Genomic DNA, 24,794 nt, shown 5'->3' with positions numbered 1-24,794 from the left:
ATTCGAGTTCCCGTGTCTTCACTAGGACTTTCTCCATAGAAAGCAGAATATTGGTATATCTACTCAAACAAAACACCCTTCTGCCAAAGTCAATAAAATCGTAGGTATTTTCTATTTAGAATATTTTTACCCCCACATAGGTAGGCTCTGTTGTTCTGAGACGCTTCCATTTTATTACATATAGATGGATATTTATTTTAAAGCTTGCTCATTAAGTATTCCATATAGTCAAAAGGAATTAAAATTTCTCATTGTAGAGGAATAGTCTGGGAGGTGAGTATGAGTTTAGACTTATGACAGTTACTCTTGAATTTCTCTGAAAAACACCCACCTTAAACCACAAGCAGTCACTGCAGTTTAGTATCACTTGTTTACTTGGATCAGGGTTGTGGTTTTATTTCTGACATCTAATAAATCTAAATACATTGTATAAAGTGACAGAGCTTCCACATGACAAAGTGAGAGCATTATCCTGGCACACCATAGTCTGCAGTGACATGAATTTTGAATATTTCTATGCAGAGGAACAAAGGCTTTTTGTGTCATAATGTTTGCTCAGGAGACTAATCCTCTTCCTGTTAGGTGTGTTCATAGGAGGGCTCAAATTAGGGATGACTTGTGAAATCTTTTTGGGGTACATATGAAGTTCAGTCATCTTGGTTTCTTGTGTTTAGAGTGTACATATTGTATATTCTTATTCTGCAGAACTTAAACAGAAGGTATTACATAGTGCTTATAAAACCTGAAACGATGCTTCACTTAAATGCTTTATGCCCCTGTAGTATGATTTTCTGTGCATATATGTAGTTTTCTAGACCACTTTGCCTACAAGAGGTGTTAGTGCAAATAGTGCAAAGTGTCATTTGTAGAAGATGCCAAGTGATAGTTCCTCAAAATAAATGGTTAAAAGATTTGGTTCTGATTTATGAGCAGTTTTCTCCTTCTTACTGATCAGGATTGGTAAAAAATGCTTTGAGGATGAAACTTAAGATTTAAATATGGATGAAATCTGTGTAAAAAGCTCTTCTGCATGTGAATATTGAATTTAGAGCAGTTCTCCTAGCAAACTGGTATCTGCTTTTATGTGCCTGCAGTCCACACTATTGTGTAAGATCCTGAACAAAAAGATACCTCCAGTCTTTCAGGAGGTGTAGTTCTTTGGTGCTGGTGGACTGAGAATCTGTGGTTTCAAGCTGACCAAGTCACTACAATAGTTGATAAATCTGTGAAACTGGCATTGCTGTACCAGTTTGGGTTAAATCTGGAAAACCTGAGTATCCAGAACGTGGTGCAGAAAAAAACTTAAGTTTGTTTCAAATTTATGAACAGAGTAGTGCTTCCCCAAATAAATGATTCTGCTTTTAAACAGCATCAAAAAAACAAAGTTATTAAATCCTTAACAGGGTTTAATATCTGAAAATTAACTATGAATCACAGAATCGCAGAATGCTTGGGGTTGGAAGGGACCTCTGGAGATCACTCAGTCCAACCCACCTCATAAAGCAGGTTCACCAGAGCAGATCACATAGGAATGTGTCCAGGTGGGTTTGAATGTCTCCAGACAAGGAGACTCCACAACCTCTCTGGGCAGCCTGTTCCAGGCTCTGGCACCTCAAAGTAAAGAAGTTTCTCCTCATATTCAGATGGAACCTCCTGTGCTTCAGTCTGTGCCCGCTGCCCCTCATCCTGTTGTTGGGCAACAGTGAACAGTCTGGTCCATCCTCGTGACACCCACCCACCCTATAAACATTGAGATCCCCTCTCAGCTTCTGTTCTCCAGGCTGAACAGACCCAGCTCTCTCAGACCCTCCTTGTAAGAAAGATGCTCTAGTCCCTTCATCTTTATAGCCGAAAATGATACAGTATAAGTAATTTTGCTAGCAGAAACTATTCCTTTCCTTACATTGGCCAGTGACTCTGGCAAGCCAAGATGCCTCAGCTGTTTAGGTATATCAATAAGATTAATGAGATATCAATCATAATTTATTTGATAAATGAAATCTCTGGACCAAAACAGCTCTACCAGTGTGCTAACCCTGCTCACACAGGTTTAACTAAATTTCCTTTAAGTATTTCTTTGCCCTTTTCTTCCTTAGAATGTCTCTGACTCCTTGAATAAATCATAATGGCCACAACAAGGGTCAGGCAGCCCCAGCTCTGATCCCATCAGCCTGCATTGTAACACCTGCTCACATTACCTGTTGTGTCAGGTATGTCCTTGTAGCTGAATGCTGCGCAAATTCAGCCTCATTACCTCTGCTGGCCCTGGAAGGTGACAGGTGAACTGCAGCAGAAAGCGGGTGTAGAGCAGCTGGGTTTCTATTGCAAAAGAATCTGTTAGATTTCAGGTTCAAAAGTGGGTATTTCACTTCTTTGAGCTGTTTTGCTTTCCCTGAAAAGAACCTTGAGTTTCTGGTCTCTCTCTTACTGTAGAAATAGTTGTTGCTATGTTGATGTGCTTCGCTTGCCTTCTACCACACAGCTCTTGGTTGTTTCTGTGGTGCTGTATGTTTATATACTTCAGCTGGGACCTCTTGTCTTGCTCAGACCTTGGCAATGTTAACAGGCTTAATATCTCACAGTAGAGCTAGTTGGCCTAAATGTGTTTTCATTTTTTTCCATGCCTGGACCTTGATAGAGAGTGATAGAAGAATGAAGACAGCCTTAATTTTGACTGCGTTATGAAATAATTTGTCAAGATAGTTAGTCTGAGGAGTTAAGTTTGGTTTCTGCTTGAGGCTCGTTGTACATTTCAACTTCTTAATTTCTACATTTCATTTGTTTTCTTTACAGGCTCCTATACAAACAAAAAACTCTTGAATCTTTTGATATGATAAGTCTTAAAATTTTGTGGAAACTTTTCTGTAGATTGCAGGTCCAGTCAAGTCTTTTCAAAATCCAATTATATACGATCTTGTTACAATTTTTTCAGGTTGGTCCAGCTGTACAGATTCCTGAGAAGTCTGAATTGCTGTGATATGGAAATTAATTTAAGGTATTTAGGTGAGGTCTGAATATGCTTTGGTAATGCTGTCTCTGCAATCCTATTGTAACTGGGATGTGCTACAAGCAAGGATTAGAGAGGAGAGGGCTTAGCTGTGACCTTATAGGAAAAAGGCAAAGTTCTTGAGGTAAGACTCAGTTCTAAATCAAGTTACGTGTGTGTAGGAGTCCATGTGAATGCTGGATGTCTAAACTGCAGTTAGTGGAATGAGATTGTGTCAGCTTAGGTAATGGAGTTCAGCGTGATTTAATTCACTTTGCTATTTGATCAGCTGAATACCTCAGCCGAGTTTAGGTCAAGCGTGAAAATGTGACCCTTAAACCTGTAGTTCTGTTGCATTTCATGCTTGAAAATAATCTTCAGACTTGTGCAGACTTAAAGGCAGAAAAAGTGAGCTGGCCTGGAAGGTCATGATGTGGTTGTCTTGGTAGAGTCTTTCTTCATCTGTCCTAACGCTGCTATGAAATGCCAGAATGTGCGCAAGGTGTTGTGTATTAATAGCTTAGATATGTCCAAATGAGGCAGGAGGGAGTTACCCTCCTCCCACACATTGAATGAATATGCATTATGAAGTAGTTTAGTCTCAGAAATCTGATTTTGCTTTGACAGTTTAATGAACTCAAGTGTTCTGAATCTGGAGGAAAAATAGCTTCCATGGGTGATAAATGGAATTGATGATGGCTTTCCATGAGATGGATCAAAACTATGGGAACAATTATTTCCGTTTTGTGACAGGCTACCATTTTCAGAATTGCTCTTAGATTTACACTTAAATACCAGGTTAATCTCAGAAGTTGGTAAGACATGGTCTGTGTTGTGTTCCCTGAAGTGATACCTTAAATATATACTCTCAAAGGTACTAACTTATGGGACTAGTATAAGTTTAAGCCTTTTAGCTCAAAATTTAAAGTGAAAGTATCTTTTTTAAAATGCCATTGTCATATACAATATATCTGCAGTTGTTACATAAAGTTATGGAGAGATTACTATTTCAATCATGTGACTAGTTAAATAATAGTTGTTCATAATACCTTTGTTTTAAGGATTTCTTAGAGTAGGAATGAGAAAATGTAGTTGTATAGCTGTGACATGAAGGAACAAGCATCAAATGTAATATCAAGAATTTTCACCAACTTTATAGTAATTAACCAAGCTTTCTTTTGTGAATAAATGTTTAAATACCTATTACTGTGTTGCGTGAAGGAGAGAATAGTTTGTGGTATAAAGCAGATGCTTGACTTATTTACCTTTCTGTAGAAACCTTATTTTATTGAGTAAGAAAAGTCTTGAAGATTTCCTGGTTTCAGGTCACTATGAGACAAAGTGTGCTGTAATTTAACTATATTTTTTTCTAGTGACCCTGTCACCATTGCAGAAAACTAATATGCCAAGAAAGCTCTCTATGGCTTTAAAGAGAATAGCTTGCTTAGAGCTTTACAGGAAAACATTTGGTCAAGCGTTTATATTTTCACTAAGTATTTTAAGCTGGATGAACCATTCTCAGGAGGCTTGTCTTGGTGGGGATAAACAAAGATTACTTCTTCTATTATATCCCCCTTCCTGTAATATATATGTTTTAAAACTCTGTAGCATTGGCATTAATTCCTTTTTTTGCTGAAATCCAGATAGTAGATCAAATGCTTACGAAAACAATGTCTCACTGTGTGCTGTTTGTAGCTTTATTTTCTGCAGAACTGTTTTCAGGGACTATTTTCAAGCAGTGATCTGGTAAGGAAATAAATCTCCAAATAACTGTTAAAGCTGTATTTTGATTTGGAGATTCTGACAAAACAAGTGTTAGACAGTGATGTCCATAATCTCCATTGTACTATATCTGCAGAAATGCTGCTTAAAACGATGATTTATGAATATCTAGAGGAAACAATTTTCAAGCAAAAACCTGATTATTGATTCATTTTTCTGTTTTTCTGTAACTTTTTTCTATGGATGTGTTTTAAATTGGAGATTTTGTAGTTACACAGCAGTTTAGGATAATCTGTGAAAGGGAAACAAATACATACTTTCAGTATAATTAACTAATACTTGTGTGCTAGTGAACACCATCACCAAGGGATGGAATCCCATGTCTGAGGAACTTGAGAAGCAGCAGTTGCACTTCATGGTGTATCTTTATGCACAGAGTAAACCTGAGGTGTAAATATAGGGGAATGTGCTTTCAGTGTTCAGACATTTTAGGAAACAAGACCATCTTGTAAATCTTGCCTCTTTTTCCTTAAACCAGCGCACATCTGGTGATACTTTCTAATGATGTAAGACTGTAGAGGGTACCATTTATCCCTGCTGGGGTGTTGTTTGCCTTGAACTGAAATATTTTTTCCCATCTTCAGTTGTCTGTCAATCTGTATCTTGGTACTGGTTTTGCAAAGATGCCTTGACTGTTTTGTTGTAGTTGTTTGAGGTACCTATTGAGTGTATCCTTCAGAGCTGGTCCAGGAGCAACTTTGAGTTGGGGAATTTATCACCTGTTTTCTATACTGATATCCATAATATCCTGATTCTTACATAAGACATCAGAAGCTGTCTTAATGTAGAGACAATACATATGAGAAGAGCTTCCAGGCCATGTTGTGCTGGAAAGCAGCGCGGCTGCTTTAATACAATGTTAAGCTGGAGCTGGTGAACTTGAGGACAATTCTGGTGATATATGGCAGTTTGGATGTGATTGTTCTGTACCAGGGGGAAGGATGAGACAAGAGATGACCCTGGTGTGTCTGATTTTGAGCCAGACCTAGTGGATGTGCCTGGTCCGACTTGCAGAGAGCTGCTCTGTCTTCCTGTTACTATCCAGTGACTCTAATCCAGAGGTGGTTTATAAACTTAAGTTTAATGCTACACCTGAATTTGTTTTTTATTCTTGTGTTCTTGAGCAAATAAATTCTAGGAATGGAAGTGTCCATGAAACGTGTACATGAGCTGTGTTGTGTAAGAGCTAACTTGGATCTACCAGGCTTATTTGCTTCTGTTTCATTATGAGATAGGCTTGATTTGTTAATTTTTTTAATGAGAACTTGTCTTAGTGTGTGACACTTCTGTACCTTTAGGTTTGAGTCCTTCTGCTCCTTGACTGCTGGGGATAAAGTGTGTAAATGATGATAACAACTGTGGTTGTTATCTATTGGAGTGTTTCTGTATGAAATATTTCAAACTAAGCATTTGCTAATCAGGTGTTTCCAATTTGATGTAAAAGGGAGAAACCAATAGTTCAAATGAAAGCCAGTACCTGTTCAAAAGTAAATCTATTTTTCTACTGAGAAGATTAATTCAATATCATAAAAGGGTTTTATTTATGGAATAATCAACTGAATTGTTCCAAAGCTTTTTAGCTTTGTTATGTATGAGCAAAAAGGCTTGAGGACTGCATTGTAAGCCATTTTTTTTAGTAACCTTCAGTGTTTGTCTTGTTTTTAAGCTACATCTTGATGTACTGTGCTTTCAAATCAGCAGAATTTCAGACTTGCAGTGCAGGCTTCTCATGCTTCAGACTTGTCAGATCTAATATTTGGAGCCTCAGTGCACAGGAAAGAATAGTTCAGTGGATCTCAGGATACAGCTAATACATTTTCACGTTCATTAAATGTGTTGTCTAGATCATGTCATCTGTGCAGCTGCTTGTGTCCAGCTTCAACATTAGAGATTTTTTGTTGTTTCCAGAAGACAACAACTTTTGGTAGTATTAAAGTTTTGTAGGTCAAGTTTTAGATATACACAACATATTAGACTATTCGGCTTTAATTAAACAATACAGCTGGAGTAAACAAATGTGCTTTGGAACACCCAAGTTTTCTCTGAGCACCAAAGCCCTTTAGTTGCTTTGATTACATACAAATTGCATTTCACTTTTGTTGCAGCTATGCACTTCCATTTGTTATGATTTGTAGTTTGTATTTTAATTGCCTGGTAGTTGTTTGTTCCAGTTAGGAAGTGATATTCAGAGCCATGCATTGCATAGTTAAATACAAAAATTGAATAAAACTTCTTCTGGATATTTTAACTCAGGTTACTGCTAGAAATTTCGACTCTATCAGAATGTGCATACTCAACATTATGATATAATTCCAGCATACTTTACTGTAAATGGAAAATCTCTAAATTAATGCAGTATTTATTTTTGGTTGTAATAGTGATAGAAATAAGAGAACTAAAACCTGCTCCCCCTTCTTCACTGACCTTGGTGTCTGCAGGGCTGTTTTTCCTCACATTTTCTCACTTGTCTCAACCGTGTTTTTGCCTCTTGTTAAATGTGTTGCCCCATCGATGCTGTGTCACTGATGGGCTCAGCTTTGGGCAGTGGTGGATTTGCCTTGGAGTTGGCTCTACCCAACATGGGAGCAGCTTCTGGCATCTGTTCACAGAAGGTCACCCCTGCAGGCTCCTGCTACCAAAACCTTGCCACATAAATCCAATACAGGAATAAATTACTGCTTTCAGGAAATGTTTACAGCGTTCTATACCAACTTCCAAGTGTAGCTTGTATTTTCCTGCTCTTGTGATTTGTGAATCCTCAAGTCTTTAATTCTCCTTCAAATATTGTATACTTTCCAAAATACAGTGCAGTGATTTGCCATCCCTGGAGGTGTTAAAAGATGCGTAGATCAGGTTCTTAGGGACTTGGTTTAGTGCCAGAGTTAGGTTAACAGTTGGACTGAATATTGAGGGTTTCCTCCAACCAAAATGATTCCATGATATACAGAAGTGGACTACTGAAAATATGCTCTGTGGAGCAGTGCTTATAAGAACTTTCACATCCAGCTTTAATAAATCCAGCTCTGTGTCATTGAAGTGGCAATAGGTGGATTCTACCTTTTTTGTTTTCCGTTATGAATGGGTTTTTGATACTTGTTTCCTTTAGCCTGCCTTCCCTCTGAGGCACCTTCTGGGCTAAAAGAGCACCAGGAATATGTTTTGGTGTTTTCTATAACTGGAAATGGTGTTTTTTTTCCTTCCTTCTTGTGGCTCACCACTTCTCCCAAGTTATCTTAAATGTGTGATACCATGGTTATGGACCTCAACTGGTTTTGTTAAACTTGAGTGATAATGGGAGTTGAGTGGTAGTTGGGAAGATCTTGAATGTTGATTCTGGTTTGGAACTGGATTTATATGCTTATGTTCTCTGGATTTAATTCCCTGCTTGTTTCTGTGTTTGTTTAGGGTATACTTAATGAGTTGCTGTATTACTTCATCAGTCTTCAAGGCAGGATAAGGCAATTAAGATCTTTTTTTTTTCAGAGCTTCGGTTGCTTATCATTGTATCAGAGATTGCTGCCAGCTTTGTTTTTATGGTTTTATGTACCTGGTAACAATTGAAAATTGAATTGCAGTTTGAGCACATCTGTTCTCAGTGTTATAAATTCAGAGTTCTCTTTATACTATGAGTTCTTTGAGTTCAGATACTTCTGTGTTTCTGTTGTTACCTGATGGAGCCACTGATGTGTCCTACACATTTGTACTTAATGACTGTGTAGTTTATGGTCTAATACTGGTTTGCACCTAGAACAAAAGTTATTTAATCAAAATATTCTGTTTTGGGTGTTCATTTGTGCTTAAAAATCCAGTGAGCTTAATATTTTTATTTTCTTGCAGTTCAACTTTGTGGGAAAACTTTTGGGTCCCCGTGGCAATTCTCTAAAGCGCTTACAGGAAGAAACATTGACAAAAATGTCTATTTTGGGAAAAGGTTCTATGAGGGACAAGACCAAGGTAAGAACTGAGGATGCTGATGAAAGTGTTTGATACCTACTTTTAAGTTTTTTTTTCCTAAAGACTTCGGAGAAGCAACATGATAAATTAAGGAGAAAATAAGAGGATATCCTGGTATCGGTTAGGTTCAGGTGGAGTCTCTTTTCTCTAAGGAGTCTTCTCACTATGAGTGTTTTGAGGCCACCATGAGTTGTACTTCATTACCCCCGCAAACTACAGTTCTTGGGGATGTAAGTGGGAATTACCAGTGACATGTTCTGGATTGATCTTGTGCAGCTTGTAATGCGCAAGTGAACATGAGTGCTTAGAGGAATGTGACTTCTAGATCCAAACATTTACACATAAAATAACACTTAAATGATATTCAGTTTCAATGTTAATAACATTTCCAGGCAAAGAGAAAAATAAACTACAACTAGAAAAGAACTCAGAGCTCTGAGGATGACATACACAGCTTAAGCATTTGACAAATGGTGATTACTTCTATGGGAAATATTTGGTTATAGTGGATGTATCCATTGCAAGAGCCCAAGCAGACAGCAGAAAAGACCTTTAGCTTGATAGGTACTTTTACTAATCACTTTCATTCTTTACTATCTGGCTAAATGTGTAGCAGATAATGGTACATCAGTGAGGAGATGTCACCTGTCTGGTAAGCTGTGTTTTTTAATTGGAGCATTCCTAATGATACAAATTAAAACACTGAACATATTTCTTGCCTGTAGCATAACATGCTTTATAGGCCTCCAGTGAAACCTTTCTGCGGTTACGTAATCTGAGACTTAAAAATACTGCGTGCTATAAAGATTGATAATGACACATATATGGAACAGTGATGTAGAGGGCTAGCTACTGAATTTCCTAAACTATATATCTTTCAGCCCATTTTTCCACCAGTAAAATGTGTATTATGTGATTTATAGAGTATTTATCAAGAACTTGATCAGAGCCTGTAAATGACTTCATTCTGTGCACAACTCAAAAGTTAGCTCTTTTAATTCCTTCTTGAAAATATTTATTAAATAGAACTCACAGAAATATAACTTAGGTTTATGAAATTATAAAGACTTGAAGATATGAAATAGATTATTTGAATGAGAGCTGTTATGTAATACATAATACAGACAATGCAACCCTAAGATTTAAATGCTGCACAGTTATGAAAATCTGCAGACTTGAAATATGACACAGTTTGACTAGAGGTAGAAAACCTAAGAATATGAGCTAAATTTGCTACTAAACCAGGATGCCAAAGTAAACCTCCAAATACTGTTTTAAATGACGCTTGGTGAACTTTCTTAGTTCTTGTGCAATGTGTCAAACTGACAATGTTCTGTTGCTGGATTACATGTTTCTGTATCAAAATACAATGTGTCACGGAGTAGGAAGTCCCCTGAGTTTTTCTAATGGCTCTGCAGTATTAAAGTTTGTTTTATTAAAAGCAGAAGCTCAAGCTGGAAAGTTCAGATTCCAACTTGAATCTCAGAATCCTGGGGAAGAATCTTAAAGGTTTACATTTGACTAATTTGAACTTCTCTTGTTTCCTTTGGTAATGCTTTGTTTAAATTTTTGGCTTTTTTTTAATTGAGATGTTAGCCAGAACTGTAAGTAATTTTTTGTTTTTAAATTAAGTGGCAAATATGTTGTTAAAAGTTGGAAAGCTTTTTTTCTTCCACAGAAAACTTGAATACAATTGATCTTTGTGTTCAGAAACAGGAAGGTTCCTGTCTTTGAGGGTCTGGTTGGGCTTTTAAAAAGGAACATGAAGAGGATGTAGTTGGGTTGGAATAATACAGCTGGAATAGCTTGTATATACCTATTTGGGTATCACTGGAACTGTCTATTTTTAATAAACTAAAGGATTAAGATACCTGGTGTTCGCTAGACACAATAAGCAAGGGGGGAATTATTAGGGCTTTGTTTTTTAGATAGCAGAACTGTTAGGATTTTAATATTATCTGGTGATACAATGAGAAATTATTTTTAATGATGTCTTATTCTCTTGGAATGTACCAGTCTAACACATGAGAGGGGTGGAGAGCTGATCTGAGAGAACTGAGGTGTATTCCACTCCATTGAAATCACAGAATCACAGAATGTCAGGGATTGGAAGGGACCTCAAAAGCTCATCCAGTCCAATCCCCCTGCCAGAGCAGGAACACCCAGATGAGGTTACACAGGAAGGTGTCCAGGCAGGTTTGAATGTCTGCAGAGGAGACTCCACAACCTCCCTGGGCAGCCTGTTCCAGTGCTCTGCCACCCTCACTGAGAATAAGTTTCTTTTCATATTTAAATGGAACCTTTTGTGTTCCAGTTTGAACCTATTACCCCTTGTCCTACCGCTGGTTGTCACAGAGAAGAGCCTGGCTCCATCCTCCTGACACTCACCCTTTATATAGTTGTAAATATTAATGAGGTCACCTCTCAGTGTCCTCTTGTCCAGCTCCAGAGCCCCAGCTCCCTCAGCCTTTCCTCACATGGGAGATGCTCCACTCCCTTCAGCATCTTTGTTGCCCTGCGCTGGACTCTCTCCAGCAGTTCCCTGTCCTGCTGGAACTGAGGGGCCTAGAACTGGACAAAATATTCCAGGTGTGGTCTCCCCAGGGCAGAGTAGAGGGGCAGGAGAACCTCTCTGACCTACTGACCACTCCCTTCTAATACACCCCAGGATGCCATTGGCCTTCCTGGCCACAAGGGCCCAGTGCTGGCTCATGGTCATCCTGCTGTCCCCCAGGACCCCCAGGTCCCTTTCCCCTACACTGCTCTCTAATAGGTCTTTCCCCAACTTATACTGAAACCTGGAATCACAGCTTTCCCATCATGTTGAAGTAGGTTGGGTAAAGCAGAACAAAAGAAATAAACTGTTCCAAAATAACTAGTGAACTATTTTTTTTTCCTGTAATGTCCTTCTCCCTTGGCTTATACACTGAATTAGTTTTCATCTCCAAATAGCACAGTTCTGTGAAGGTTGTACTCCTGGGATAGAAATCTCAGTGAGAACAGAAAATAAACAAATATCTGAGCTGTGTGGTAATAATAAGAATGAAATAATATTGGTAAAAGGATTTTGCTCCTGTGGAATATTAAATCAAACCTGTTTCTAAAGACTTCTGAGAAGAGATTTCAAGTTCACTTATGTTTCTTAGTGTCTTCTACATGAAACTGGTGCACTTGGCAAAACTCCTGGAAATATTTCCCCTTGTGCTTTCTGTATGTGAGCAGGAGCTGATGGGTCCTATTTTGTTTTACTGTTAACTTAGTGTTGATAAGCAAACTGATAATACTCTATCTTAGCAATATGATTGGTTTGAAGTGTATTAGAAAAGTGTGTTTCTATGTGAGGAAACACTGTGCAAATGCCTGAGGCAGCTTTAACACTTCCATTATAATATGTTTAAAATAAGAAGGTGGGAAAAAACATAAAGAAAAAGAAACAACAACAAATCTTCTTTCTTACCTTCTAGGAGGAAGAGCTGAGAAAAAGTGGAGAGGCAAAGTACTTCCACCTAAATGATGACCTGCATGTTTTAATTGAAGTATTTGCTCCACCAGCTGAAGCCTATGCCAGAATGGGACATGCGTTGGAAGAGATCAAGAAGTTTCTCATCCCTGTTAGTATTTTAATTTTTTTAACAGGAATTTTGGTAGTCTTAAGAAATTTTCTATGAAACTAAGTGTATGATATTGGTCAGGTCACGTTGCTTAATTTCCTTTACTTGTGCAAGTAGTGGTCATGTTTACAAATACTTTTCTTTCTGATATAGCAGTTATTGGGTGAATGCATAACTCTCCACATACACTTTGATGCTATGATATGACCTATAGTAAACCAGCAACTTATTCTTGCTTAACTGGCAATGTGCAAAGTATTTAAGTTTACAAATAATTGTAAACATCTTTAAAATAAGGAAACATTTGCTTAAGGTAGAGCTTTTCTGTGTTCTTATTACACCTGAAGCATCAGCATAGGGTCTGTTTTACTAAGAATAAATAAGTTTGAAGTTTGTTTCCACCCATAATCCTGGTTATGTTCAGTGCTGAGAATCAATACAATTTTATCTTATAACTTTTTCTCATAAAGCTAGTGATACATGGGTTATACTTCTGGTGTATTCTTCAACTTGTGATGTATGGATGTATAAAACAAAATATAAATTTCCAGTATAAGTTTGTACTCCAGGTTTGGGATATGTATAGACACTGATGTTGCAGGGTTTCTAATGTCTTTTTGCATAAGGTTTACTTTTTGCTTATCACCTCAATTGTTTTGCAATATCCAACTACTTGGAACAATCTGGGCTCTCTTAAGCTGAAGCATTTGAGGTGATTTTACTGTATATAAAGCTCTTAACTCTATTAGCTCTTTGCTGAATGTCCTTTTTATTAATTGCTTATCAAATAACTGAACATGGAAAGCAAAGCATCCTCAAGATGCATTGACTTCTGTTTATTTTTACTGCTGAAAATTGCTTTCTGATTAGTGTCAGACCTTGGAAATGTGGGAGACCTGAGCTAAGGAAGCTTTTTTGAGTATAGTCAGAGTAGCTGTGTTCAGGATGGGTTGGAATGGATACCTGTTGTATGGATATTACAACCTGTTGGGAGCAGAAGGACCAGCTGTTCTTTAGGGTGAAGCAGCTGGTGCTGGTGACCTGACAATACTACTGTATGCATTTGGGGGATTTTAGTTTGTGCTAACTCTAGTCTATATCCATGAAACTAAGTCTTCAAGTGACTGGAGTTGATTGTTTCTTGAGTGTCTTCTCTGGTTTTTTTTTGGATGAAAATTAGTTCTTGTGGCCCAATACTACTCCATGACATGAACCGAAGAATGGTAAGTAACAATTATCAGGAGGCATCGTGATGTGAAATAACACAGTAATGTGGATGTACCTTAAGACAGTGAAGCCTCCCCAAAATGTCCTAAGCATTATGTTCTGCTATAGAGAAACAAGCACCACATCATGACTCCATCTGCAGGTTCCAAATGCCTTTTTTCTTTGTGTATGAAGAGGTAAATAAACATACTACTGTTCAAACAAACTGATTATAGGTGGGGGATACTCAACAGAATATTTCTAGGAATGCTGGGCTGCCATAATGTTGAAGGTTATTGTATTTACATGATTCGTTATTTGATTTTGTTAAGAGATAAGGGAGAACTGAGTTCTTCGCTATCCTAGTGAGCAAACAGCTGTTTCATTTTTTAGATTTAAACCTGCTCAGTTGAAAAAGTGCTTTTTGCATGCACTGGAAATACAGAGATATCTGATTCTTCTGCCTCCTTAATCACATGGTGTTTTTCTTCATTGAGCTTGATTGACCTAATGTCATCATAAATTAAGTAAGCTTATCAAAGCCTGGTCACTACTTTATCAGTCTAATTCTACTGGCTTAACAGCAGTAATGAGCAATTCCATTCACTGGTTGTACACTTTTCCATCTCAAATTTTGATCATTGCATCTATGTTGTACTGAGCTGAACTGATGCTACGTAATCTCTTCTGAACTATGGGATCAAGCCAACACTCTTTTAATTTCCCTCTGGCTTTTCAGATGTAATCTTATCAGAATGGCTCTAAATGCCTTAATCTCTTCTGCTCCTCCTTCTACCAGCCATTTGAGGAACCAATAAGGAGCAGCTTCATCCTTTTCAAAACTACCATGTGATTAACTGCTGCCAAATACAACTTGAATTTTATTTTCTCTAAGGTCTGTTGTGGCTTTCTTAGTACATTATTAGTTTTATTTCAAATAAGTCCTGTTATCAGCATATATGGTTATGACCATATTTGTATTTTCCTTACAGTGTAAGCTAACTATACCTTCCAAGAACTTTAAATGCTAATCCTAGTTTAGGAATATGATCATTGTTCAGTTATCAGATCGGGCCTGAATATAACAATCACAATTGGTGCTAGAATGGGGGATACAAAATAACCTTGCAGTTGACTATAGCAAAAATGCCTTGGCCTCTCAGCTCCTTTTGGATCTGTGAACAAGCACCTTTGCATTAAAGTTCAGCATCAAGCACCTGTAGTGTTTTACTTTCCTTTAAACTATTGATGTAACTCAAACCTAGACATAAAACCTTCTGACTTGGGGTTTTTTGGCTGTGCTTATGTTGCCTGTCTTCTGCAGGTGGGACTGTGGCTTCTGATTTCCAGTATGTTCTTTTGCCCCGTTAAATTAGCTGGTCCCTTTGCTGTGGCCAGACCCTCTGGCCAGCAGTCTGTTGGACTGTCAAAGTGATGGATGTTGTGCTTGACATTTATCCCTGAATTTCTTTTGTCAGATAGGACAAAAAGCCAAGTACTTCCACACTCACCTCCCCATGGGTTCTGTATTATACCATCATTACCATGGTTTTGCCCAATAGGACTTTTCATGGTCTATTTTACTTAATTTTTGAGTAGTGGCAGTGCTGCTTTTGACAGCTACACCATTAATTATGCTTTGCTGTTGGTTACTCAAGTTCCTTGTTTTCCTTGTCTTTAAAGCAAAGTATAGAAATATCTTTGAGAGAACAATCTGTAGCAGTCCATTTACAACATGAGCAGAATTTACAGGTTTTTCCTGTAGTCTGCCTTGCATTCTGCAAGTTCACTGTGTTAGGTATGGTGTTGAAATACCATTTAATGGCATTTGGAAGAGCTGATGGGCTTTGGAAACACATGTTTCTTTAAGCAAGCTGGCAAATAACTGTAAAGTGTTTGTATAAAGGTGGCTGCAAGCCTGATAACTGTTGCTGACTGCCACAATAAAGATCTGTGTGGATCTGCAAAAGTGCTTAGGGTTTTGCTGGCATTTGTTGTAACCTTAAATAAAAGGTGTTTCTACTAATAGATTGAATGATAAATTTGAATAAGGTCTTAAGTTACAGATACACAGGTTAGGGGTGGACCTGCTGGAAAGCAGCACTGCAGAGAAGGACCTGGGAGTCCTGGTTGACAACAGGTTGACCATGAATCAACAATGTCCCCTGTGGCCAAGAAAGCCAATGGTATCCTGGGATGCACTAATGTGTGTACAGAAAATTAACATGATTATAAAACTTCCAGGAACAGTCAGACAAATATACTGATAAGGAACTTGTTTATATATGGTGCTTCTATCCCCTTATCCCTGTGTTCCACCATGTTTGAGGGTGGTGAAACACTGGCCCAGGTTGCCCACAGAAGTGATAGATGCCCCATCCCTGGAGACATCCCAGGCCAGGCTGGACGGGGCTCTGAGCAACCTGATCTGGGTGAAGATGTCCCTGCTCATTGCAGGGGCAGCACTGGATGAGCTTTGAAGGTCCCTTCCAACCCAAACTGTTCTATGATTCCTACAGAAGAAAACATCCTCCATGTTCAGAGAACACTAGTCAGTCAGGATGAGCAGTGTTCATAATATGGAAGTACATCTCTTCACTTGAAATTCAGCAGCAGCACTTGACTGAAATTTGAGCATTGCTTCTGTCTAAACTGTAAAGGTGTGCAGTCCAAAGGGTTTCATGTCCATCTCATGTTCTAGGTGGAGAGCCCCCTCAATTTGACTTGCAATGTGCTCTTTTCTGGCAATGGGTATTTGTAAATTGACCATCTGTTACTATTAATTGAAAGATCCATTTCAGAGCCTAATGGATTAATGCTGCTGCTTATCATGGCTCCTTGTACTGTTCCTTCACTCTGTGTCCTCCTGATGCTTCTGGCATATTTGATAAGGACCGTATTCTCTCCTCTGTGCCTTTGTGCAGTGGAGTCCTTGTCTCTCACTAAGGCTGCTGCTATGTTGAGTAGTTTGCTGCAGGAAAATGAGAAATCATTAGGAAGAAAGAGGAGCCAACATGTACAATGGCAACCTGAGCATGTGTCTAAGAAATCAAGTTATACAAATATCAAATGATGATCAAAGGTATTTTTCTAGCAGCCCAATTCTGAGGAAGATGTCTTGTGGGGAAGTTATAAAGGGCATCTGATATATATCAGAACTCTAAAACCTAAGAATTGTTTATGTACAACTTTAACAATTCAAAAGCATTTTATTTCAAAACTGAAGTGTTGTTCCATATGTACCTTGCATAGATTTTTGCGTTTGTAGCCAGTTCTGTTTGGCAACAAAGCACAAAGTGAGTTCCTGTACAGTAGTTGGCCAGAATAGTACCAAATTGCCTGTTTTTATTCTATTCTGTATGGTGGCTTGGCTGTGAATTGGGTCCAAGCTGGTTTACAATGAAATGTTTCTTCAGTTACACAGTTTGAAACAGTTGATTCAGTTTTCCAGACTTATTTCTTCATCTTGTTTGTTGCTTGATCTCTGCTGCTAAGTAGAGGATGATCTGAGATGGGCAATTTGAGTTGAATTCCATAGCCTATTCAAGGCAGTTTGGATGAAATGCCCTTACAGTGCCACTTTTTAAAAACCACTGACTGTATTCAGAGATTAGAAAACTTATTTCTTTTTTGCGGAAGCTGAGGGAAAGCAGAATGTTTCAGGGATAACTAATATGTTGGAATTCACTGAACTTTTAACCTCCTTTCCATGCAGAGTTGTGTGATACAAGGGCTACCTGGCAGTCTTTTGGTACCTGGCTAGTGTGTAAATGTAATACACCAGTTTTCCAATAAGAGATGTAGATCCTTTGTTCTGTAATTTAATTGTAAAATGGGTGGTATTTGAACAAACCTTCCTTCTATGAAATGGGAAGACTTGCGCAAGGTAAGAGCTTATCAGAACTATCACTTCACTCTTAGGACCTATTAATATTTTGATACTTATTCTGAATGTATATATATTGAGTAAAATACTTATTTTTGATTCACCTTTACGGATGCATTCTTTAGTTTACTTCAAGTGGAAGAAAAATGACACAAATATGGATAGTTCAAGGCTTCATTGCTATATCTATTTTATTCCTGTGTGGTGTGCTAGTTTTGGAGGGTGGCTTAAGGCCCCTGATAAGTCCTGTGTATTTTAGAAGTACTGTATTAATTCAGTGTAAATAACTTCAGCTTTCTTTTTGATAGACCTTGAATTTGTGCACAATCAGAAACAAGCCATGTGTCTTCAGCTTGTTCACTGTTGCATATTCTAGAACTGAAATATGTGGAGCTCTTTCTGTTAGTTAATAGTGCACATGTGTATTGAACAAATTTCTTTGTTTATTCTTTAACTCCTGATTTTAAGTGTAAATGTCTATAATTTATTCTTCAGGAGGGCTGTGCTCAACACTGTTATTTATTCTTTACTGCTTTGCAACACCAAGCAATGGGATTTTTCCTGCTTTTAACACGCTCTACAGCTGGAACTACAAAATGGATCTCAGCTCAGAATGAGACTTTGATTTTTGTTATTGTTCTTTCCCTCTATAAACAGCATTTTCACACCGGCATTAAGTGGTAATGCTGCATGGAAATAATACGCAATGGAAAAGAAAACCATTCTTGAGCAAAAATTGTGATTAATATGTAGAACTCTTAGAAATGACTGATATGCATATATCATTATTCTTCAAATTAGTTTTTCAGTGGGATGTTCAGCTTGTTAAGAGGAAACCTTCAGGAGCACTGCTTGCTGATACTAACTTGGTGATTGAACAGTGTGTTTTTCTTTTCCTCGCTCTGTTCCCTGTTTTAGGACTACAACGATGAAATCAGACAGGCACAGCTTCAAGAATTAACATATTTAAATGGCGGCTCAGAAAATGCAGAAGTTCCAGTAGTTCGTGGAAAACCATCTATTCGAGCAAGAGGAGTCCCAGTTCCTGCTTTGACCAGGTAAGTGGAATTGCATTTGAACATGTTTTAAGCTTTTCCCTTTATACAGAATATACACTCCAGAGCACAGCAGTAAAATTCACAGACTGCCAAAATATGATCAAAAGATAAGGGGAAAAAATCTTGGATCATTGAAGATAGTTCAATTAACAGTTCCTCTAAATTGTGGAATATACATATTCTTTTTATACTATTAAGTTTTTGTAATCATGCTGCAATGTTATGGAAGTGTTTTGGAGGTAGAATGTGGATTTGGTCTCAGCTGAGTGGCACTTTTTTCATAAAAATGTGGCTTTTGCTTGGGTCAGGAATAAGCAAGGTCACTGCTTTTCCTTTCTTTTTCTTTGGCACAGGAAACGTTTTATTTTTACTCTAGCATTCCCTCTCTTCCTTGCAGTACTGAAATGACAGTTTCAACTCCTTTGAATGCTGAAGTGTGAAAACAAAACCTAAATAAAGTGCGTAAGTGTGTGTGTTACAGTACAGAGAGACTGTGGCTGCAGCAGCTTGGTGTGATTGTTTCTATGGTGAACTATTCTCCTGCAGTTGTGGCTGTGGTTCTTATTAATGCAAGCTTGAAACTTATAAAATAATTTCAAAATAGTATTTTTAAGTGTTTTAACTCAGATTAAGCATGTTAGAAGGAAAAGCACTGAGGAATTATTCCATTTACAGATCTGCTTACACAGTTACATGTATCCTGATGATGATTGTAAATGCAGTGCAAAATGAACATTAATTTAGATAATTTACACTTACTGCTGCTTGTGTCCTGTAAGAATGTAATTTTCTCTAAATCAACAGTTTTTTGTTGTGTTCTTAAGCAATGTGTAATGTATCTGTTCTGCTTTTCTTGATTTTAATGCTGTTCAGAGTAGTGGTAATTATACACCAAGGTTTACTTCTTTAGAACTGCAATCAGCCATACAAAAGTGCTTGCAAATTAGAGATCACATTTAATTTTGGAGATTTGGCTTTTTTTTGCTAATTTTACTTCAGTTCTTAAATATCTGTTTTAACTTTGCCATAGATGCCTGTAACAGCTCTACTACAGATGCTCAGTACAGGTACATTTGCAGTTCTATTTCATGTTTTCTCTATATATTGTTGCCTTTAAGGTGGTGTTTGTGATACAGAAGTTATTGTTTGATCTGACCTTATCACTAAAGTTTGCTACCCAGTTTCCACTGGTATCTATCTATTTCCATTAGTATCTAGTACATGCATACATAATTAACTTTTTATAGTACTAAATTTCTACCATCCTCTGTTTTTTAGTAAATTTATTATTTTAAATCTGCTTATTATGCAGGACATACATGCTGTTACATAGCTCACAAAACCCTTTGTAGTTGGCCTGCGGCTATTGAAGTGTCTTCAGGGTAAATGTTCTTTGTAATTGATTTGGAGATGACAGGTAAAAGTTGTATTTTTGCCATCTCCGTTTTCATGTGTTCTAAAGAAAACTGGAAGGTTGGTTTGATTGTCCTTACTTCAAGGCTTATCTTAAAATCCATGACTTCTTCCCCTCAGAAATTAAAGTGCTCCATTAACATAAAAGATTCCTGGAGTGAAACTTCATGCTGTTGGTTCTGAGATACTACAGTCATTGAGTTAAAGGTCTCAAACTCAGTTCTAATTCTTTTTTATCACAAATTGACTTCAGCAACAAGTATTTTTGTTGAAGGAAGGCTTTGTCCAACAGTCTGAGTGCTAACTAAAATATCTTTAATAGCAAGCATTCCTGGGATATCCAAAAGAGGGTGAAGCAAAGCCAGAGAACTTGTAAAATGAAGCCTAAAGCTTCATTTGTAACCTCGCTTTATAATCTACAGCATATTTTGACATACTACCATTAATCCATGAAACCTCTTGTTAAGGGTGCAACAACTGAGTTGGGGCCTTTTAGCCTTTATAATTCCTGAATGGTTTCACTAAAAAACATACTAATTTACACACTTTTTTTAGTCCTTATCAGATATGTTGCAACTTGAGATAATGCATCATACCAAATACCTTCTTTTAAGAAGACTTGTTACATCTATCTTTAGCTCCATAACAAAGTTTTATTTTGTTGAAAACATTATATTTGTTGTACTTGCATACAAAATTCTAGCTTGTGGCACAGGTATTCCTTTATATGGTAAGTAATTACCTAATGGTGGTTGTTTGGGGAAACTCTTATTCTGCCATTTCTGGATTGTTCTGGATTTTGACTTTTTCCCCCACTCTAGAACCAAGCAGGATTTAGGGGGCAAATGACTGGAATTTCCCATAGAAGAGTTGTGTGTTTTGAGCTTTACCTTTAGGAATGTGCTGTTCTCGTTATTTATCTTGGTCTTATAGCTGCTTCCTTCTGCCCTCTTTGCCCCTATTTGTAGTGTTTTCCCTCCTAATACTGCTAAAGATAATGAACTTTGGATGCAATTGCAACATTTCTATTATTTTCTATCATGGTTATGCTGAGCATCATCTCTTTAGGTAGTACCTGCCTCCACTGTGCAACAAAGGGATGTGAGAATCTTTTCCTGGCAAAATCCCAGTTTTCATTCTTTATTGTAAACTAACCTTGTTCTTAAGTGGCTTCTTAGATGCAACTATATGAAATGAAGGATCATACCAGTTACTGTTTAATTTATTGTGCTAGCAGCCATAGAGGATCCATGGTTTGTTTAATGTGATGCTGTTACAGTGAGTAGCTAAAAGATGTTCCCCTCTTGGTATCAGTTTTTCTTTAATGCATTTGAATTCCCATCCTGAATCAGTGCAATATAAATGATAATGCTACTGAAATGTAAACTGAGACATCTGATTAACTAAAGGCTGTAAATAAACATGTGTTAATGTTCATGTTAGTGTACGCCTCTAAGGATATTTTGTAAATTAAGTAGCATTTCCTCTCTAAAACTTCACATTCATACTGTAAGAGTAAGCATAAATAAGATTTAAGGATCACCCAGTTCTGACTCAAACCAAGATATATTGAAAAAGTGACATTCTAGAGGATGATAGCAGTAAGTTGATAAATTTTCCTTTCTACCTTGGGGCACAGGGGACCAATTCATGTCACTTATAGCTAGAAATCACTGTTACTTATAGAATTGTTTTCATTCCAGCCCCTCTTTCCTGGGAAAGAATCTCTTCTAGGTTGCTCAAAGCCCTGTCCAACCTGACCTGATGATGGGGCATTCACAACTTCTCTGGGCAGCCTGTTCCACTATCTCACCACCATTGTTTGTTCATTGCATCAATCTAAAGCTACCCTCATTCATATTAAAACTGTTGCACTTTGTCCTTTGACTACAGGTATTGGTAGAAAACTCTCCTTCTTTCTTATAAGCCCCGCCTTAAGCATTAAAAAGCCACAAAGAGGGAGAGCTGCTTGAGTTCACTCCCCAGATTGAGAGAGGAATTATATTTGAAAGCAGATATTCTGGTTTCACTCAGATGAGGGAAGGAAAAAAGTAATTTCTCATAGAGCCAGCATGTAGGAATAGTCTAATTAAAGAAACAGCAAAGTTCTGGTTCATGCTTACAAGAGATTGCTTGGGTTTTTAACTTTCCCATTAGTTTTTATTCATATTTATGTGTATACATGGCTGGGATCCTAATGGTTGAATGATTGTCACTTTGGGGACAAATAAAACTCACTCAGTCTGGGGACAAATAAAACTGTTAGAGAAGTTGCAGGTCAGAATTAGCTGTCCTGTATGTCAGAAGTAAAGTGAGGTGATGTGGATCACTGCAGTAATGTGTTCATAACTTCCAGTTGTCCTTTGTTAGTCACCAAACTTTAGTCATTCCTGTCATATCTCTGGAATCAACTGTAAGTTTTCAATTATATTTGGGAAAGCCAGTTCAGGATCCCAGGACAAAGGCAGATACTATATTCAGGTTGTTATGTTTCTTCGGTCTTGTGGTAAGTCTCCCACTTCTCACAAAACTGAAATATGAACATACATATTACTGTTTTTAAATTAAAATCTGCATAAGTGTTAAATTCAATGGTGACTCTCATTTAAAAAGATGAAAAAGTAGGAGTCCTAGCTGTATCTGTGAGTGGTATCTGAATATCAGTGTTCAATATTTTGGTGCTGAAACTTAAAAATAACAGGTCTGTTAGTTTTCAGATGTCTGATTTAAATCTGAACAAAAACATTTACTGTTTGAGGAATGTTGTAGTTTACTGTGTTCAAAGGTAGAAAATATCTCAACACATGGTAACAAAACTTGTTATACCTGTTTACTGAACAGTTTAAATCACTGCATGTGTATGGAACTATGAATGCTATAATTAAAGAATTCCAAGTGTTTCCTCATTGAATCATAAAGTGTTAGGCAACTGGTCCTAAATTCCGTAAGTAATTTTATTTTAAAGCCATTCTCGCATTTACTTCCCCTTCTGGAGCAGGTGGGATACTAAAAAGGAGCTTCATATGGCATAAACATGTTCAATTTTTATTTTTTACTAAAACAAAGTGAAGAAATCTGTGAACTGACCCTAGTTGTGATTTCAAGATGATGGGCTCTGATGGGATGCACCCATGGGTGCTGAGGGAGCTGCCAAATGTCATTGTGAAGCTTTGCTCAGGCTTTGAACAATCATGGGCATTAGGAGAGGTGCCTGAGGACTGAAGGAAGTCAAATGTCACTCCTACCTTCAAAAATGGCGAGGGGGACCTGTTGAACTATGGGCTGGTCAGGCTCACCTCAGTCACCAGGAAGGTGATCATTTCCAGGTACATTGTCTACAAGGACATCAGGAGAAGTAAATATGGATTCACAAAGGGGAAATTATGCTTGATGAAAATAAGATGCTCGTAGAGAAACTGCTGGTTGAGGAGATAGAGGGGTTGAAATTTGGCTGAATGGCTAGGACCAGAGGATGGTGATGAGTGGTACAAAGTCCAGCTGGAGGCTAGTAAAAAACCAGTGTACCTCAGGGGTCAATACTGGGTCCAGTCCTGTTTCACTTCATTAGTGATCTGGAGAATGGGGCAGAGTGTATGCTCAGCAGGCCTGTGGGTGACACTGAACTGGGAGTTGTGGGTGATATGCAAGAGGGTTGTGCTACCAACCAGATGGACCTTGGACCTGGGCCACAAGTCTTATGAGGAGCAGCTGAGGGACCTGGGGCTGTTTAGCCTGGAGACAAGGATGCTGAGGGGAGACCTTATCACTGTCTACAACTGCCTGAAAGGAGGATGAAGCATGGAGGGTGTTGGTCTCTTCTCCCAGCAGTAAGTGATAGGACAAGGAGAAATGGCCTCAAGTTGCACCAGGGGAGGTTTAGATTGAATATTAGGAAAAAAGTAGGTTTTTGAAGCGGTGGGACAGGCTGCCCAGGGAAATGCTAGAGTCACCATCCCTGGAGATCTTTAAAAGGTGTACAGATGATGTTCTTAGGGATGTGGTTTATTACTAGAGTTAGGTTATGGTTGGATTCGATCTTAAGGGTCTGTTCCAACCAGAATGATTCTATGACCTTGACAGGCTGGAGAAATGGCCTGACAGGAACCCCATGAAGGTCAACAAGGGGAAAATGCCAAAGTCCTACACCTTGGGAAGGAGTGGCCCCATGTACCAATATGTGCTGAAGGCTACTGAGCTGGAGAACAGCTTGGCAGAAAAGGATGTGGGCAGACACAAAGTTGAACATACGCCAGAAATGTGCCCTTGCTGTAAAGGTAGATAATGGTATCCTGGGATGCATTACAGATGCTTACAGGCTGAGGGAGGTAATCCTTCTGCCCTACTCATTTCTGGTGAGACCACACCTGGAGTTCTATACACATTTCTGGGCTCCCCGTGCAACAGAGGTGGGCAGGTACTGCAGAGGGTTCAGCAGAGGGCCCCAAAGATGGTGAAGGGTGTGGAGCATCTCTCCTATGAGAAAAGCCTGAGAGCTGGGACTGTTCAGCTTAGACAAGAAAAGGCTCCTTTTGGTGGTGCCCAGTAACAAGACACTAGGAACACATTGCCCAGAGAGGTTATGGAGTCTCTGTCTTTGGACACATTAAAAAACCACCTGGACACTGTGCAGTTGGTTCTAGGTGACCCTGCTTTGAGCAGGATGTCCAGCAATCCCTTCAAACCTCAACCATTCTGTCATTCAGTGATCGCATTTCATAGGAGCAGCCATAGTGGCTCAGGCCTTAAGGCAATCTGGTTTAGTATTTTCGCCCTGCATGTTGACATCCCCTTGTTCTCACAAAGGAAATGACTGCTGAATAATTCCTGTGGTACCTTAGAACATCTCAAGTTGCAGGAGACCCATAAGGCTTGAGTCCAACTCCCTGCTCCTTGCAGAA

The 24,794-nt window shown here is 38.3% G+C and overlaps 1 protein-coding gene across 1 annotated transcript in view; it reads left to right on the top strand.

Annotated features, from left to right (window-relative positions):
• KHDRBS3 (KH RNA binding domain containing, signal transduction associated 3) overlaps positions 1–24,794 on the top strand; it is a gene marked incomplete at both ends in the record, with an annotated part of 90,048 nt that overhangs the window by 30,538 nt on the left and 34,716 nt on the right. The window contains 3 exons of the mRNA XM_080339736.1: positions 8,606–8,722; positions 12,187–12,333; positions 18,344–18,483. Of these exons, the coding sequence (XP_080195862.1) occupies positions 8,606–8,722; positions 12,187–12,333; positions 18,344–18,483 (404 nt within the window). The remainder of the gene's footprint in view (positions 1–8,605; positions 8,723–12,186; positions 12,334–18,343; positions 18,484–24,794) is intronic.

Source organism: Nesoenas mayeri (genome assembly GCF_963082525.1).
Source record: "Nesoenas mayeri genome assembly, chromosome: 2".
Taxonomy (NCBI): Eukaryota; Metazoa; Chordata; class Aves; order Columbiformes; family Columbidae; genus Nesoenas; species Nesoenas mayeri.
This window is presented reverse-complemented; position numbering and strand designations above follow the sequence as displayed.